Source organism: Salvelinus fontinalis, chromosome 38 (assembly GCF_029448725.1).
Source record: "Salvelinus fontinalis isolate EN_2023a chromosome 38, ASM2944872v1, whole genome shotgun sequence".
NCBI lineage: Eukaryota > Metazoa > Chordata > Actinopteri > Salmoniformes > Salmonidae > Salvelinus > Salvelinus fontinalis.
In genome coordinates this window covers 15,330,035-15,347,971 of record NC_074702.1, presented here as the reverse complement: position 1 = coordinate 15,347,971, position 17,937 = coordinate 15,330,035, and the positions used below count along the sequence as shown (strand labels likewise).

The 17,937-nt window shown below is 41.1% G+C and overlaps 1 protein-coding gene across 1 annotated transcript; it reads left to right on the top strand.

Moving 5' to 3' along the window:
• The first annotated feature begins 4,923 nt into the window (after positions 1–4,923).
• LOC129837227 (pituitary tumor-transforming gene 1 protein-interacting protein-like) lies at positions 4,924–17,520 on the top strand. The gene is made up of 7 exons (XM_055903221.1): positions 4,924–5,205; positions 5,515–5,561; positions 6,289–6,397; positions 9,093–9,201; positions 10,187–10,252; positions 13,048–13,094; positions 15,881–17,520. Exons 1-7 carry the CDS (start codon positions 5,091–5,093, stop codon positions 15,928–15,930), a joined length of 543 nt encoding a protein of 180 aa, XP_055759196.1. The 5' UTR covers positions 4,924–5,090; the 3' UTR covers positions 15,931–17,520.
• The last annotated feature ends 417 nt before the right edge of the window (positions 17,521–17,937 follow it).

The window sequence follows — 17,937 nt, the reverse complement described above, 5'->3', positions numbered from 1 at the left end:
CATAGGCAAAATCTACTCGTGTTTTGTAGATTTCAAGAAAGCATTTGATTCAATTTGGCACGAAGGTCTTTTTTATAAACTAATAGAAAGTGGTATTGGAGGGAAAACATATGATTTTATTAAATCAATGTACACTAAAAACAAATGTGCGGTTAAAATTGGCAACAAGCAAACAGACTTCTTCTCTCAGGGGCGGGGAGTGAAACAGGGCTGCCCAATAAGTCCAACATTATTTAACATCTACATTAATGAATTGGCAAAAACATTAGAAGAATCGGCAGCACCTGGTATCACCCTACACAACACTGAAATGAAGTGTCTGCTGTACGCAGATGACCTGGTGCTGCTGGCTCCCACTAAAGAGGGGTTACAGCAGCACCTAGATCGTCTTCACAGGTTCTGTCAGACCTGGGCTCTGACCGTTAACCTAAAAAAAACAAATATAATGATATTCCAAAAAAGGTCGGGAAATAAGGATGACAAATATAAATTCTATTTGGACACAGTTCTATTAGAACACACCAAAAACTACACATATCTAGGACTAAATATGAGCAACACAAGTAGCTTTCACATGGCTGTGAATGAGCTGAGAGACAAAGCAAGAAGAGCATTCTATGCCATTAAAAGGAACATCAAAATTGAAATTCCAATTAGAATCTGGCTCAAAATTTTTCAATCAGTTATAGAACCAATTGCTCTATATGGCAGTGAAGTATGGGGTCCACTCTCTAATAATGAATTTACTAAATGGGACAAACATCCAACTGAAATATTGCATGCAGAGTTTTGCAAGACTGTATTGCAAGTACAAAGAAAAACTCCAAATAACGCATGTAGGGCAGAATTGGGCCAATACCCCCTCCTCATTCGAATAGAAAAAAGAGCCATCAAATTTTACAACCATCTAAAAACAAGTGACCCTAAAACATTCCATCACACAGCTCTACAATGTCAAGAGATGAAACCAGAGAAGAGTCCCCTCAGCCAGCTGGTTCTTAGGTTCAGTTCACCAACCCAAACCAACCCCATAGAGCCTCGGGACAGCCCTCAGAAAATCTGGCCCAACCAAATCATCACAAAACAAAAAGAAAAATATATAACCTATTGGAAAGACACCACAAAAAATCAAAGTAAACTTCAATGCTATTTGGCTCTAAACAGACAGTACATGGTGGCAGACTATCTGACCACTGTGACTGATAGAAAACTGAGGAAAACATTGACTAGGTACAGACTCAGTGAGCACCGTCTGGCTATAGAGACCGGTCGTCACAGACAAACCTGGCTGCCCAGAGAGGACAGGCTGTGCTCACTCTGCTCCAGGGGAGAGGTAGAGACAGAGGTGCATTTCCTACTACACTGTGACAAATACTCAGACCTAAGAGCATATTTCTTTCCTAAAAATTATAACTCAATACAAAGAATTTGAAACTATAAAAGATGAAGAAAAAATCAAATATTTATTGGGTGAAAAGCCAAAATGTGCAGTTTTGGCAGCCAAATATGTGTCCTCCTGCCATGACCTGAGGGACAGCCAGTGAAAAATGCAAAGTAATATTGATAATATTTCCCATTTAGCTTAGTTTTGTTTTGTCTTTCATACCAGGTCATATGTCTTCTCAAGTCATATTGACACTGGTCTACTACTGTTGTGTAAATTTATTGTTGTTCGGATTAATATTGTTGTTGTAGTTGTTGTTAATGGTAATCCCATGTCCACTACTACTGTTATTATTGCTGTTGGTCCCACCATTTATTTATATATAAATATATATATATTTTGTATATATATACATATATATTTGATTTTTATTTTTCGATATGTATACTTTGACAATGTAAGTAATAACGAACTTACCATGTCAATAAAGTCAATTGAATTGAATTGAATTGAGAGAGAGAGAGAGAGAGAGAGAGAGAGAGAGAGAGAGAGAGAGAGAGAGAGAGAGAGAGAGAGAGAGAGAGAGAGAGAGAGAGAGAGAGAGAGAGAGAGAGAGAGAGAGAGAGAGAGAGAGAGAGAGAGAGAGAGATTTCTTTCCATTCAAACAACCAAATTGCATAGATGTAGATTTGTTGGGGGGTAGTCCGTTGTCATAAACCTGGTGCAATGTATTGCTGTGAAGTTTTGTATACAAGACATGAAGGAATGCACTTAATCATCCCTAGTATAGTGCACTACAACTGTTGATCTGATCCCTGGTGTTGGGAGTGAACACGGTGAATCTGTAAAAGCTACAGAGTGACAGAGATGGGCCACGTCTCCAGTATCTGTCAAATTGGTCTGGTGAACACACCCACCCATGGGGAGAACCAATCATCCTTTTTGACGAGAGAGAAGGGAAAAGGAGAAAGAATGGGAAGAGAGGCTGTGATTCCAAGTTAGACTGCACTACTCACACTTTCCCACTTCCTCTGTCCTTTCTCTCTCTCATACACGCAAATACACACCAACCACCCCCAAACTCTTCTCTGCTCATGTGTGAAATGAGCAAGGGTCTTATCTCTTGGAAACACACCACTGAGCCAGAGGACAGGGAGAGAGAGGGAGACAGACAGCTGGATGGGAAGAGAGCAGGAAGGGAAGAGGAATGAGGGAGAGACAGAGAAAGGAAATGAAAGTTTCTTATGGTCTGCACACTGATGACTGGAGAATCTGGTCTGGTACAGACTCTGGAAATCTGAACATTGCCAATGCTTACTGGCCAGTGAAATAACCCTGTTTCGCCCTGCCTACTATTAACGCAGTTAATGCAGTTCGTTAGGGTGTTCGTCTTGTATCTAAGGCCTGTCTGGCGAGGTTGTTTTTCTCAACAATATATACATAAATCAGGATGCGTTATAGTCATTATGTCCCTGAAATTCTAATTAAGTGAAAACTTTGTCTGAAATAAAAATAGATTCAGTCAGGTCCTCTATTATTGACCCCTTTAATAAAGATGAGCAAAAAAGACAGTATAAAATAAATAATACAAATAGTGAGGTATATTGCTCAAAACAATTTGAAAATTATATTATTTTATACAAATACAATTGCTCAGAGAAAGAGATTTTGTGTAACAAGTAATACTATATATTTGTTTAAAGATAGGGGTAAAAAATTATTGGCACCCCTGTTTTCAGTGCACCAGCATCCTACCCATGCGAGGAAAATGACACATTTTCCTGAAATGTTTTCTGAGATTTGAGAACACATTGGGAGGGATCGTAGACCATTATTCCATACAGAATGGTCAGATGACATGATAATAGAGCTCTTTGGCCACACACACCAGTGTGGGTTCGTGGCCCTTGTTAAGGTCGATGGCATCATGAACTTTACCAGGAACCTACCAGGATATTTTTTGCCAAAAACCTGGTTGCCTCAGCGAGGAGGCTGACACTTGGTCGCAAGTGGATCTTCCAACAAGACAATAACCCCAAGCACTAATCAAAATCCACAAAGAAAATGGTTAATTAACTACAAAATCTAAATTTTGCAATGGCCATCTCAGTCTCCAGATTTTATCCCCATTGAAAACCTGTGGTATGAATTGAAGAGGCTAGTCCATAAGAGCTGACAAAGAATATCTATGATATAAAAAATTCTAGATCCTCCTGGCTGAGACAACCAGTTTTTTTCATAAAATGGTTGGTAGGCTACCTCGTAAAGTTCATGATGCCGTCGACCTTAACAATGTCCACAGGACCAGCGGAAGCAAAATAGCCCAATAACATTAAAGACGCACCACCATACTTTACTGTAGGTATCAGGTACATTTCTACATGCTTTTGTTTTTCAATGCCCATGAACCCACACTGGTGTGTGTGGCCAAAGAGCTCTATTATCATGTCATCTGACCATTCTGTATGGAGGAATGGGCTAAGATCCCTCCCAACATGTTCTCCAATCTAACAAAGCGTTTTAGAAAAAGGCTCAGAGTATTGAAAACACGGGTGCCAATAATTTTGACCCCTATCTTTTTTAGATTTTTTACAAATTATTTGTGAAACAACGTCTTTCTCTGAGCAATTGTGTTAGTATAAAATAATATATATATATTTTTAATGTATACGGTATAGCTCAGTATTTGTATTATTTATTTTATACACAATTTTTGGCTGATCTTTATCAAGGATGCCAATAATTATTCACTTGACTGTATAATGATCAGCGATGCATTTCACTCACAGATATAATCAAATCCATAATTATTTATAGACATTGGAGAGTCTATTCATTCAAACATGTTATTACAAGGCAATTGATAGCTATTAGACACCAATTCACTATACAATTAGACCTGGTTTAAACGATCTAAAGCTTTTTGGCTCTATATATTAAAGCAATTATTTTTTGCCATTGTTGTTAGGGCATCGACCTTGTAGGAATAATGAATGTGGCAGGTGCTAGTTTTGTTCTCTCTACTGTAGCACAGATGAATGTGGCAGGTGTTAGTTTTGTTCTCTTTACTGTAGCACATATGTAACCCCAGAACCCTTGTTGTAGATAGCCAGGTTGGAGCTCTAAGGAGAGCCTTGCATCATTACCACCATGAATTGGGATCGACATTTAACCTGTTAATTCACGAACTGTGGTGAATGCGTGCAAGGTGGGAAGGTCACCCAGATTAGACTCGAATTAGATACATATGACCTTTATCTCTCTCAATTAAATTACATCCAAAAGGCTTTATTGGCATGGAGTCTAACTACATAGAATCATATTAAATCTGACGACGGAAATGAGATCTCACCCTCGTGAGGGCTCAATGGGAAACTGGTTTGATAGTTACCCTGACTATTTCTATGACAAATGCAATTCACATTTTATTGCTCTGCAGGTACCAGACTGATGGTGTTGTACCGCAACCTGGTGGATAATGTGAGCACTCTCGCTTGTACTGCGCCCTGCACTGCAGTAGGTGTCAGTATGTTCTTCTTCATCCTTTTAAAAAGTAGCTTCAACCTAGGGGAGAACCAGGAAGTAACTCTGTCGTTTGTTTAGATTATTTGCTAGCTTGGTTTTGGCAACTCCAGGAGTTACGTTTTTGCTTGTTTTAGAAAGTGAAAGTGTAGCTAGATAAAGTAATTCAAAATAGCATCATAACATGAATAACACAGAGAGAGGAATCATGCGCTCAATGCTTGTTGTTCTGGCCGTTGCCTGTGTCCTCGTGAGCCGAGCAGAATGTCACACTAGTACTACGCCAACGCCATTGAATTGTAAGATACTATTCCTACATTTTTGGTTACGAAATGTATCAACAGCATGATTCAGTGTTGTCGTTGCTCGTTTCATTTATTTGTTTGTTTGCAATATGTCGCTTGTAAGGTCTCGATGGCTAGCTAGCTAACTAGAACTGAAATGCGTCATCAGCTAACGTTAGCTTGCTAGGTTAGCAAAAATCATCAACTTTGAGTTGGTGTGACATGCACAATTGTAGACAGTATGGCGATTTAGCCTAGTTTTAAGCATGGCACAGCTTAGCCTTGCTGAATGCAAATAAGAACACACATGTCCTTTCATTTCAGCTTGCAAAGCCTTCTCAACTTGTGACTCATGCATTCAAAACACAAAGGTAAGCAGAATATTATGTAACACTTCCTATTTGTAAAGCATATACATTATAGCCTTGGCTACTAACAATAGCACTCAGGCTATGTTCAATAAAACAGTGTATATATATGTGTATATATATATGGTACAAATTGACTAATTATATATAATTAGTCAATTTGTACCCTTTTGAAAGTAATATCTGAATCCATTTAAGTTACTCTATAAATTAAGGCAGAATTGATAGGGATCTCTCCATACGATATTTTCACGATACTTAGATGCCGATATGATATATATTGTGAATCTCATTATTCCATATGTATTGCGATTCGATGTTCCAAACATATTGCTCACCGTATGTCTGCTGCAGAGGGACAAGAGAGAGCCATGAGAAAACAAGTTTTGATCCGTCATCGAAATAAAAGTGCTGTAAACAAATTGGCTTCCAATTTATAAAGATGGAAAACACTCTGAAGGAAAAATACTGGAGTTTTGCTCTAGGTTCAGCCAACAAGTTCAAAAGTAATATAGTGATATTGTGAAAACAATGCAATATGAAATATAGTCAAAAATAATATCTTGATATGTAATTATCAATTCTCCTCCCCCAATCACTAATATTAATACATTAAATGATGGACACAGTCAAGAACATGGGTGAAGGCTGGGAATAGGTGATCCTGCGCATACCAACTCTTTGAGAATTGAAGTAGTAGGCTAATGATGAGTGCCTTGTCTTTTCTCAGTGCCTGTGGTGCATGACCAACGACACGTGCACAGACTACCCAGTGAGCTACATTCTGCCTCCACCTGCAGTGTGTAAACTGTCACAGGCACGATGGGGAGTGTGTTGGGGTGAGTGAAATTAAGTTTTACATGATGGAACCTCCCGTTAGACGACCTGATGTGGGTGCAGGCTTTAGTCCCACACAAGCAAGAACCCACCTGATTGTACTAATCAACTTATTGTTGTGTTCGATTTAGACATGGATTAGTGTAATCAAGTGTGTTACTGCTTTGCTAGAACAAAAGCCTGCCCTGTACCCACATTAGCCCATTGCGGGACACATGCTTTGTTGGGTGTCTGTTCAGGTCAATATAGCAACAGTCAGATTAATACATAATAGTACATCTGAATGTGAATGGTGGAGCCTTGTTGGCATAGTTCAAAATCAAATCACATGTTATTGGTCACACACACATATTTTGCAGGTTTTATTGCAGCTGCAGTGAATTGCTTTTGTTTCTTGTTCCAAAAGTGCAGTAATAACCGAATAATACAAAACAATACACACAAATCCCCCAAAATAAAGAAATTAAGAAGTATCAGAATGAGCAATATCTGAGTCTGGAATATAAATATATACACTCAGGGGCAAGTTTATTAGGTACACCCGTCTAGATATGTTATGTTTGGGGCAAACCCAGTACAACACATTACTGAGTACCACTCCATATTTTCAAGCATAGTGGTGGCTGCATCATGTTATGGGTATGCTTATAATTGTTAATGCTGGGTCAGTTTTTCAGGATTAAAAAAAAATAAACGGAATGGAGCTAAGCACAGACAAAATCCTAGAAGAAACCCTGTCTGTCTGTTTCCACCAGACACTAGGATATGAATTCACCTTTCAGCAAGACAATAACCTAAAACACACTGAGTGTAGAAAACATTAAGAACAACACCTTCCTAAAACATTAGGAACAACCCCCTGTTTTCCCTCAGAACAGCCTCAATTAGTCTGTGCATGGACTCACCAAGGTTTCGAAAGCGTTCCACAGGAATGCTGGACCAGGTTGACTCAGATGCTTCCCACAGATGTCAAGTTGGCTGGATGTCCATTGGCTGATGGACTACTCTTGATTCACACAGGAAACTGTTGAGCGTGAAAAAAATAAACAGCAGAGTTGCAATTCTTGACACAAACCGGTCGCCTGGCACCTACTACCGTCTTTTGTCTTGCCCTTTCTCCATCTGAATGGCGCACATACATAATCCATGTCTCCAATTGTCTCAAGGCTTAAAAATGATTCTTTAACCTGTCTCCTCCCCTTCATCTACACTGATTTGAAGTGGATTTAACAAGTCACATCAATAAGGGATCATAGCTTTCACCCGGTCGGACTATGTCATAGAAAATGCAGGTATTCCTAATGTTTTATACACTCAGTGTACACTGGAGTTGCTTACCAAGACAACATTGAATGTTCCTGAGTGGCCCAGTTACAGCTTTCACTTAAATCGGCTTAAATCTTATGGCGAGACTTAAATGGCTGTCTAGCAATGATCAACAACCAACTTAACAGAGCTTGAAGAATTTTTTAAAAGATTAATGTGCAAATATTGTACAATCCAGGTGTGCAGTATGTAAACATGATTAAAGTGACCAGTGTTCATTGACTATGTACATGGGGCAGCAGTCTCTAAGGTGCAGGGTAGAGTACTTAGTGGTAGCTGGCAAGTAACAGTGACTAAGGTTCAGGGTAGGTTACTGGGCGGAGGCCGGCTACTGGTGACTATTTGACAGTCTGATGGCCTGGAGATGGAAGCTGTTTTTCATTCTCTCGATCCCAGCTTTGATGCACCTGTATTGTCTCCTCCTTCTAGATGGTAGCGGGGTGAACAGGCTGTGGCTCGTTGAGGCCTAGTAGATGTCAGTCAGCCAGCCTGCCCCCTCTGGCTGTTCTGTGTTGATTAGAGCCACCCCACTGACTGATCCACACAAACACACACACACACTGGGGCTGCCTGCTGGGGTTCTGATCACAGGCCTCTGGGCCACAGATGACAACAGCATGGGGTGTCTGGCTGCTTTCTGAGCATGCTAGGTACCAGGGATTAACATACATTCCACAGTTATGGTCATTTTCATCATTAAACAAGAGATCTATCATTTTGTTTTGGGAAAAAATCTCCCTGACACAAATATTGGCATATTTAATAGAGAATGCAATGTTTTATGACATGAGAATCTGGAAACAACCATCTTTGTCAAAACTAGTTACTAATCAGTTTAAAAAGCCTTCTCAACTTGTGACTCATGCATTCAAAACCTAAATGTAAGAAGAATATTATGCTACAATTCTTGACCAACATTTATTTTGTTCAAACCAAATCGAGCAAGTACAAAAATCTTGACATAAAACCCCACTTGTAATTTGAAAAACACACCAGCAGGTGGCAATACTGTCTAACAAAGGTGCATTGTTGAATTAGTAGTCTTGAGTGCCAAACTGAGCTTTTCATATTGCTCAATCACAGGCTGGTACTGCTCAGGCTTATTAAATAATACTGCATATCTGACTTTCTCAACCAATCAGCATCAGTGCAGTCTGTGCATCCCTCATGTGGATCTGTTTAATTCCTCGTGGGTTTATTAGTCATATACCTACATATTGATAGAATAAATGCATAATCACATTAATAATTAAATGTTCTCTTCATCCTTGATAAATGTAGTGTGTTGTGAAATTTACTTGAAAGTCAAATAACTTTGAAGCATGTTGTTATTTGTTCATATCTTAACCCTTAACCTTTTCTCTGTTCCAGTGAACTTCGAGGCCCTGATCATCGCCATGGCAGTGTTAGGCGGGACTATCATCATCAGCATCACAGTCTGTTGCTGCTGCTGCTGTTGCTGCAAGAAACGTCAATCAAGGTAAGACAGGAAGTGATGTCACCGAATTGCCCTGTCTAGCCTAATATTAAGGCATACTTGCAAAGAATGGCAAGGGCTTTATCAGTCGGTCTTGTTCATAATCCTAGGAAAACCTCCACACTAACCATGTCTTTCAATACCTTAGACTCCTCATAAATGTGCTGATATTCCGCATATCCTTTGTGTTACATCCAACATCAGATTATTCAAAATGCAAATCTCTATTAACATGCACCATCCATGTACAGTGGTTATACCCTTCTATTAAAACAGTGCTAGATGCTGATCCTGCCCTGCTTGTTATGCGACGCTAGGAGGGAGGAAGAAGAAACTGTCACTACAAAGTGGAATGTTTTAAAACGGCATGCCAATCAAATGCTTGCTGGCCTGACACCCTGATTGGCAGCCATTTAAATGCAGCCACTCTGTGCAGCTCAATCATCTGTCCTAACTAAACATGAAGGCCGTGAAGATGGAACAACATGTCTGGCCAAAATGAAATTCTACAGACACCCTCACACAGTTCATATTTCTCACCTCCCAATCATTGGAATGCCTCTGCATATATTGGCAAAAATGATTTGTTCCATTTTAAGATTACATCCAATTAACAAAGATGACACCTCTCTCGTTTCCCCAGCAGAACCTCTCACCTGTCAGAACCTCTCCCCTTTCCAAGTTTAGACAACAGCAGCCTCACTTTTTGCATTAAACACAAGCAGCAGAATGACAGGATACAGGATTACTTCTTGTTGGCAGCATCTATGCAAAGTTAACAGCAACAGCCGTTCTATACAACAGATCTCGCAGTGTTTTTGTTGACAAGGAATACTAAGTCTCATTTCCACTTGGAGACAAAGTTTATCATATAATATACTGTACAAGGAAAGTGTGTTCTCAGACCAGTCTGTGGTGGTGTGTGTCTATGTCTGTAGAATGTGATGTTTCAAGGTGATTGTAACGCTGCCTGTGTCTCTCTCACCAGGCCAGACAGAGATGAGGAGAGGTTTGCCAGGAGGAAAGAGGAGATCAGACAGCGTGCTGATGAACGGTACGGATTCATTAGTTATCACACACTCAGCTTCACAAAGGCTTTCAAACCACTACTAAAAGATGCCCCATTTTATCAACACAATGATTTGTGTGAGCCCACACTGTTAGTTGCTTAGATTTTTGGGGAGGTGCTTATATCTGTTTCAATGATCGAAAGCGCTTCCCACAGCTACCTAGTCAGATTCAGAGGTTTCTACTCTGTTGCTGGTGGTCATCTATAGAGACATTCTCTGTCAGGGTTGGGGATTTGAACAGTTGGTGAGCTGTGCCTGCGGCTCTTCAAGCAGAACCATCCCCAGGAGAAATACTGTGTGTGTGTGTGTATCCCCAAACACCAACCGAGAGGATTGTAATCACTGATTCCAGCTCTTAGTCTTCAGCAGCTGCACTTTGATAAGTGTGTGTTGAATATAGAACGTGCTACTACATTGTGTAGTGGTAGAAATGGGATTCTGGGCCACTCTTCCTCCTACACTGAATCACTACCTTTACATAAATGTTTCAGCCTTTAAAATTTTCCCGCCTGTCGTCCACCGAGGATAGCTTGATGTGTTGTTTAACGTAGTGAGCAGTCAGTCATGCAGAAAGACAGTCGGTACAGTAAGTTTATCATGTCACGTGCTGCGTGGTGTACTGGGGAGTCTTGGCTCACTGTGTGTTTCTGAATTAAACCAGCCTCTGTGAACCTTTCTTCTATCAAGCCAGAGAATGTAGAGTAGACTCACTCAGTCAGTTCCTGATGTGGATCAAACCACCATAGTCTGTGTTAGTGTGCTGACCTACATAGACAGTGTTGGTGTTCTGATGGGAACAGAGAGGACCCAGGCCTGTTTTAGGCACCATGGGAGAGAACGGAGCCTCTAGAGAGATTACAGCACGTCCCCAGAGTCTGCAGATGGAGAGGTTAGGGCACAGCTAAGAGCTCTGAGCCCTTTGTCATCTGAGCCACAGATGGGGAACGTTCTACAGAACAACTAAACAGACATAAGTTACCACATCCACACCATCCAAACTCCACCGACTTTTACTGTATCTCTATGTTGGGGAATGTCCCATTGAAATAACACAGGGTTTAGGTAAAGTTTATCAAACCAAGGGGTTTAGGGGGGTCTAAGACAGCGTTAGAGAGCGAGTTTAGAAAGATGGAGTGCACTTGAGTCTTTGAGATTGTATTTATCCCTTTCACTCTTTTTCATTTTCTACCGGTCGCTTTCCCTCCCTCCTCCCCGCCCACTTGTTGCCTTTGTACATGGTTATGTGGGAGTCAGTCAGTCAGCTGAGAGGGAGGGAGGTGGGGGAGACAGATGGTGGTCAGGACAGCCTCTGCTCCTCTCTGCTCCCTGTGTTGTCAGCCTGCCTGCCTCCACTGGTTGCTGCTCCCCAGATCACTACCTGGCATTAAAGAGCCCAGACTGATTTACACTGTCTGTCTTTGTGTCGGACTGCCACTGGGGACCCAGTGAATTTACGTCCCTGGAGGGGCCAACAAAACAATCACAACCACCTCCCCTCCCTGCCTCCTTTGTGTCCCCCATAAAGTTAGAGCGATGGCTGGATGGCAGGCTCCTCAGCCTGCCCTGTGCTCGTATTTCACCTACTGCTGGCCATGCCGGTGTAAAACACAGCGTCTTGTTGTTTACAAGCCTCTATCAGGGGCCATGGGGAGGTAAACAATGACACTAAAGCTGCCTTAAATAATGTCAGATGTCTAAAGGCTTAATGCTGCCACTTTATGGCATGGCGGCTTCGTTCAGCAAGATGGAGGGTGGAGTCAACTTTTTGTTTGTAGAGGACAGATAGATGCCACTTTTGTTATTGATTGCTTTTGACAACCATATTTCATATCTCCACTACTGCAGTCATTGTAGTCCATTAGTTGACTTGATAAGGTATTTGCAGCTTGGGCAAAGTTTTTCCATTAAGCGGGGCTCCTCTGAGGAGGCTGGGGAGTACGGTGCAGGAACTGTGAAGTGTCACCGGTGAGAAAGCTGAGGTGCTAAAAGCGGCAGTGTGAAACAACATGTAACAGGTTTAGCAGACACACCCACTGACTGAGTATGTTTACATACACACTAATAATTGAATATTAAAGTGATTATGGCAGTAGGCCAAGTATGGCAATAGTCATGTAAACACCTTAGTCTGCTTAGCTTAATCAGCATACGGTCTACATCGAAGTAAGCATACGCCGATTATAACAACTGGTTTTCTAAGCAATCTGGAATTATTAGGGCATGTAAACAGCTTAATCCGTGTTCCAGCGGTGTAATTGATCTGCACATGTACCAGCACCGGTAGCACAAGCCTCCCTCTTACGCACGAGTGAAGTGAGTTTGGAAAAATTGAACATATGTTTTTTACATATAAACTTTTTATGTCCTCAGAATCAAATAAGCTTCGAAAAAATAACATATGTAGAATTTTATTTTGTTTGGCGATTTTCTGCATTTATCAAATGTCTCGTTCAGATGTTTCCATGTAAGGATTATTTGGGAAATTGTTCTTCTTGCAAGACAACTATTATATTAATCTGACTATCTTCAATAATCGTATGATTGTGTGCATGTAACAGTGCTCTCTGACTGGTGGTTTATAAAGTATGAGGCTTGTATTCACTATCTCCTTCATTACCCAGAAGTACTGACTGAGAAGACTTTATAAATCCTTCATTTCCTAGTGTTCATTATCCTGCGCTGTGTTCTTCTGTTAGCGGGTTATTACATGTTCCAGTGTTGCTTGTTGTCATGTTACTGTGTGATAGAACATGACTAGCGTTGTCCTCTACTCTGACAGGAAGGTGGAGAGGAAGGTGAGGCATGATGACATCCGCAAGAAGTATGGTACGTATCTCCCTCTCTACATGTATAGAAGTTAAATATCATTATTTTATTAGGATCCACATTAACTGTTGCATAACACAAAACATGAAACGTGATGCAGAACAGCTCGAGGACAGAACTACATAAATGTATACACTGGTATGTCTCAACTTTTTACTTGCAACTTATCGTGTATCTAATATGAATCAAGGACTCCCTCTCACCTCTTATGCAATTAGACCCAAGATACACCTCATATAACCTGACCCAACAACATTCCTCTTCTTCACCTGATATGAAAGTCTTCTGAGACTGTACATTTACAAGCCTCTTACTGTTCTGTGACCTGATGTACTTTACATGGGTGTAATGGGATGAGCATTCAGCATTCATTGTCCTCGATCCATAGGGCCGTCCATTTCCATATTTTCTAAGGTGTTGCTTATTGATTTTCCATTCTCCGTCAGGTTAATGCATTATTCAGCGTAGTGAACGTGTTCCAAAGCAAGCCAACGCAGCCCACAAATTGGTTACTCTACCTCAAGTCTCTCGAAATCAATTCTTACACGATGCATCACACTTTGGATGTTAGATACTGGGCATCTCATTACCATCTGCATGTTAGTACAGGTCAGCACAACGCACACAGTTCCCCATGTTGAAACATTGATACAGAAACACAGGCCATCTCGGTCTCAGGTCACATCTCGATTTTGAAAAGCAACCCGTAAGGCTTGGTTAGCTGGTTTGTTCAGTATGCCAGACAGTGTAGGAGAGTGGGGGGAGCAGAGAGGTGAGGTGACTAGGAATGAACAGCAGTCTGTAGGGCAGAGGGCTCCCTGGGGTGAATAGGGGACATATGAGCACTGCAGTCAGTCCCAAGGTTGACTGAAATGTGGGTGGGATTTCCTGACTTCCTGCTTATTCCCTTATTCCAGGAATTATCCAACGGAGGTTTTTTGGAAAACCTAGACATTTTGGGAAAGTCACTGGCATTTTTCAGTCTATAGGAATTATGGGAGTTATGAGACAAGCAGGGTAGAGTGTCCCTGGGGTCTGATACTGTGACCTCTGCTCTATGCTAGGCCTCTGACCCTGGGACTGGAGGGGGGGTTGTATGAAGACATCTGCTTCTGGTTAAGTGTGAGAGGGGGGTAGCATAACTCTAAAGCTCTCTGAAAAGTGACTAGAGAGTACATAGAAAGACAGGAACCCCCTTTGCTCCATATTCCTAGTGAATATTTCTGTTTTTGATGCGTTGTCAGGTTTGAGATCTTTCCATACATTGTCTTCACGTTCATGAGGTGTGTGTATGTGTTAACATAGTTCTGTACTATTGGTTGCAGCTCCACATCAATTGTGATTTTCTTTATGGACAATATGACAAAGTGATGGATGGTGGTCTCCTTCACATGCCTCCTGCTTACTGAAGTCTATGTACATTAGGGACCGCTTGGCATTCGTCTGCTCTCAGACGAGGTGTGTGTGTGTGTGTGTGTGTGTGTGTGTGTGTGTGTGTGTGTGTGTGTGTGTGTGTGTGTGTGTGTGTGTGTGTGTGTGTGTGTGTGTGTGTGTGTGTGTGTGGGTTCTGCTTAATGTCTGAGTGAAGTCAACTCAACGTCTGTTGCATTTCAGGAGGACCAGACTCACAAAGTGTAAATCTCTACCTGTGTGTGCCTTTTCACTCAGTCAATCCTCAGAGATCAAACAACACCTAGTGACCTGCACCACATTCCCATCTCGGCAGCCTCTGTACAACCCCTTGGCAGCCTCTGTACAACCCCTTGGCAGCCTCTGTACAACCCCTAGACAATGTAGCTATATAGAATACTACAATGGACATGAACCTTCTTATGATGGGATACATTTTTGCCGTTTTGTCAGGGAGTTGGTCAACCATGGTTTGCCAGTGCTGTGATAAGATAGTGTAAAATAATGAATTTGAATAATTTATCTGCACTGTATGTTTGTTAGCCAGCCAGCCAGCCAGGCCGTTTTAGAGGAATGATTCCATTAGGGTTTTAACTTAACTACCAATTTGCCAACATTGCATTCAAACAATGCAGTCAATCCACAGCCATGCACTGGCTGCTATCAGTTGATGATAGGTCTTAGACAAGTTGTAAATGCAACAAGCACTGTATCATTAGGGCTCCCGAGTGGCACAGCGGTCTAAGGCACTGCATCTCAGTGTAAGAGGCCCTGGTTCGAATCCAGGCTGTGTCACATCCGTGATTGGGAGTCCCATAGGGCAGCGCACAATTGGCCCAGCGTCGTCCAGGTTTGGGTGTAGACCGTCAATGTAAATAAGAATTTGTTCTTAACTGACTTGTCTAGTTAAATAAAAAATACAAATATCATATAGTTTTCCAAGATAACAAAACATTTGACATTTGTGGTCTGTCTGCTAATATTTTAGAGGCTATTTAAACATAACATTTGTATAAACCCCATTACGAACTGTATTTATAATTATGACAGTATTTTAGGTTAACAATTTTATTACACAATTTCTGATATCACATACCATACTTTTTTCCTGCATATGTAATGTCAGGATTGTGCCTCTACTGCCATTCATTCCAATTAGACTGGTTTGGATTTTTCCCTGACCAATATATGGTTGCCATTTTGACCACATTCTGGAACTTTGAGGGTTAATGACTAGTAATTTAATAGGATATCTATGCTCTAGCCAGCCTCTGTACAACCCCTACACAGCCCAGTCATTACGTAACAGCTTCTAATCACTGTTTTTCAATGTTCCCCATATTTCTTTTTTATTTCTCTCTCCTTTGTTTTTACAGGTCTTGTCCCTGACTCTGACCACCCATACAGCAAGTTTGAAAATGAGTAAAGCAGAAACCTTTGTGAGAGTGAAGAGAAGTTGTTCAGATGGCCCGGCTCTACTCTGCTCCATCCTGTTTGGACTGACTATCAATCATCCTGTCCTGCTGACTGTTTTAGCTTAGAGAGCAGAGACAGCCTACTCTGAGAGACACACAAACACCTATATATCAAGACTGATTTATCATCATGATTCATCTAAATCAAACCTTTTGCCTATAATTATTAAATGCAGTTTTTATTAATTCATTTTAGGTTTTGAATGAAAATGATTTACAGTTTGAGAAAATGTTAAGTTTGTCACACGATTAAGAAGTTTGAGGAAGTCTGTAATATTTACTTTGCTGTTGGAGACATGGCACTGAGTGGAGCTTCTCAACTTTCTGCACATTCTTTGTATTTTTGAAATCTGATTTAAAGAGCCTTTGTTTTAAATTACTGTAATATCTGTGAGTACGTTTGCGCTTTGTATATATTTCATAAACCAAGAACATAATCTGCTAAATCGGATACATTTCCTAATAAAATTTTACTTTTAATGTAAAATGTACAATTTTAAAGACTTAACAACAAGCCTAAGATCACCATGCGCAATGCCAAGCGTCGTCTGGAGTGGTGCAACAGCTTCACCGCCATTTGACTCTAAAGCAGTGGAAACGCATTCTCTGGAGTGAGGAATCACTCACAATCTGGCAGTCTGACAGATGAATCTGGGTTTGGGGGATGCCAGGTGCATGCTTTCTACCTGAATGCTTAGTGACAATTTTACATTTTGGTGGAGGAGGAATAATGGTCTGGGGCTGTTTTTCCTTGTTTATTCTAGGCCCCTTGGTTTCAGTGAAGGGACATCTTAATGCTACAGCATACAATGACATTCTAGACAATTCTGTGCTTCCAACTTTGTGGCAACAGTTTGGGGGAAAGCCCTGTCTTGTAAGAGCATGATTAATGCCCCCGTGCACAAAGTGAGGTCCATACAGAAATGGTTCATCAAGATTGGTGTGAAAGAACTTGATTGGCTTGCACAAAGCCCATCAAACACCTTTGGGGTGAATTGGAATGCTGACTGCGAGCCAGGCCTAATCGCCCAACATCAGCACCCGACCTCACAAATGCTCTTGTGGCTGAATGGAAGCAAGTCCCTGCAGAAATGTTCCAACATCTAGTGGAAAGCCTTCCCAGCAGCAACTCTGTATTAATGCCCATGATTTTGGAATTAGATGTTTGACGCACAGGTGTCCCAGCCTCTCCACCCCTTCTTATTCATAACCACACCCCAATCTACCAGATGTCTGGATGGGGTTGCCAGTCCTTATAACCTCATGTTAGCCAATTTACTGCCCTCTATAGCCATTTGGCATCTTAATGGCAGCGCTGCTATAGAAAGTTTGGTCATTAAAGGGATACTTCGGGATTTAGGCAATGATGCCCTATATCTACTTCCACTGAGTCAGATGAACTCGTAGATACCATTTTTATGTCTGTGTCCGGTATGAAGGAAGTTGGAGGTAGTTTCACAAGCATGCTAGCAGATACCCATAGACTTCCAGTCATTGCGCTAATGCTACAATGAACAAAAATAAAAACTTTACATGTAAAAGTGTTGGTCCCATGTTTCATTAGCTGAAATAAAAGATCCCAGAAATGTTCCATATGAACAAAAAGCTTATTTATCTTTGTGCACAAATTTAGGCAGGTATAAGCTACACATAATGATCAAATTTGCATTTTATCTATGGCAATTTGAATGCAGAGATACCATGATGAGATTCTGAGGCCCATTGTGTCGTGCCATTCATTGAAACCTCATGTTTCAGAATGATAATGCACGGCCCCAAGTTGCAAGGATCCATACACAATTCCTTGAAGCTGAAAATGTTCTCGTTCTTCCATGGCCTGCATACTCACGAGACATGTCACCAATTGTGCATGTTTGGGATGCTCTGAATCGATGTGTAAGACAGTGTGTTCCAGTATCCAGCAACTTTGCACAGCCATTCAAGAGGATTGGGAAAAC

Coding starts and splice junctions, on each gene's coding strand:
- LOC129837227 (XM_055903221.1), top strand. CDS start 5,091: ATGAATAACACAGAGAGAGGAATCATGCGCTCAATGCTTGTTGTTCTG. Junction 6,398..9,092: donor ACGATGGGGAGTGTGTTGGG/GTGAGTGAAATT, acceptor TCTCTGTTCCAG/TGAACTTCGAGGCCCTGATC. Junction 10,253..13,047: donor AGACAGCGTGCTGATGAACG/GTACGGATTCAT, acceptor CTACTCTGACAG/GAAGGTGGAGAGGAAGGTGA.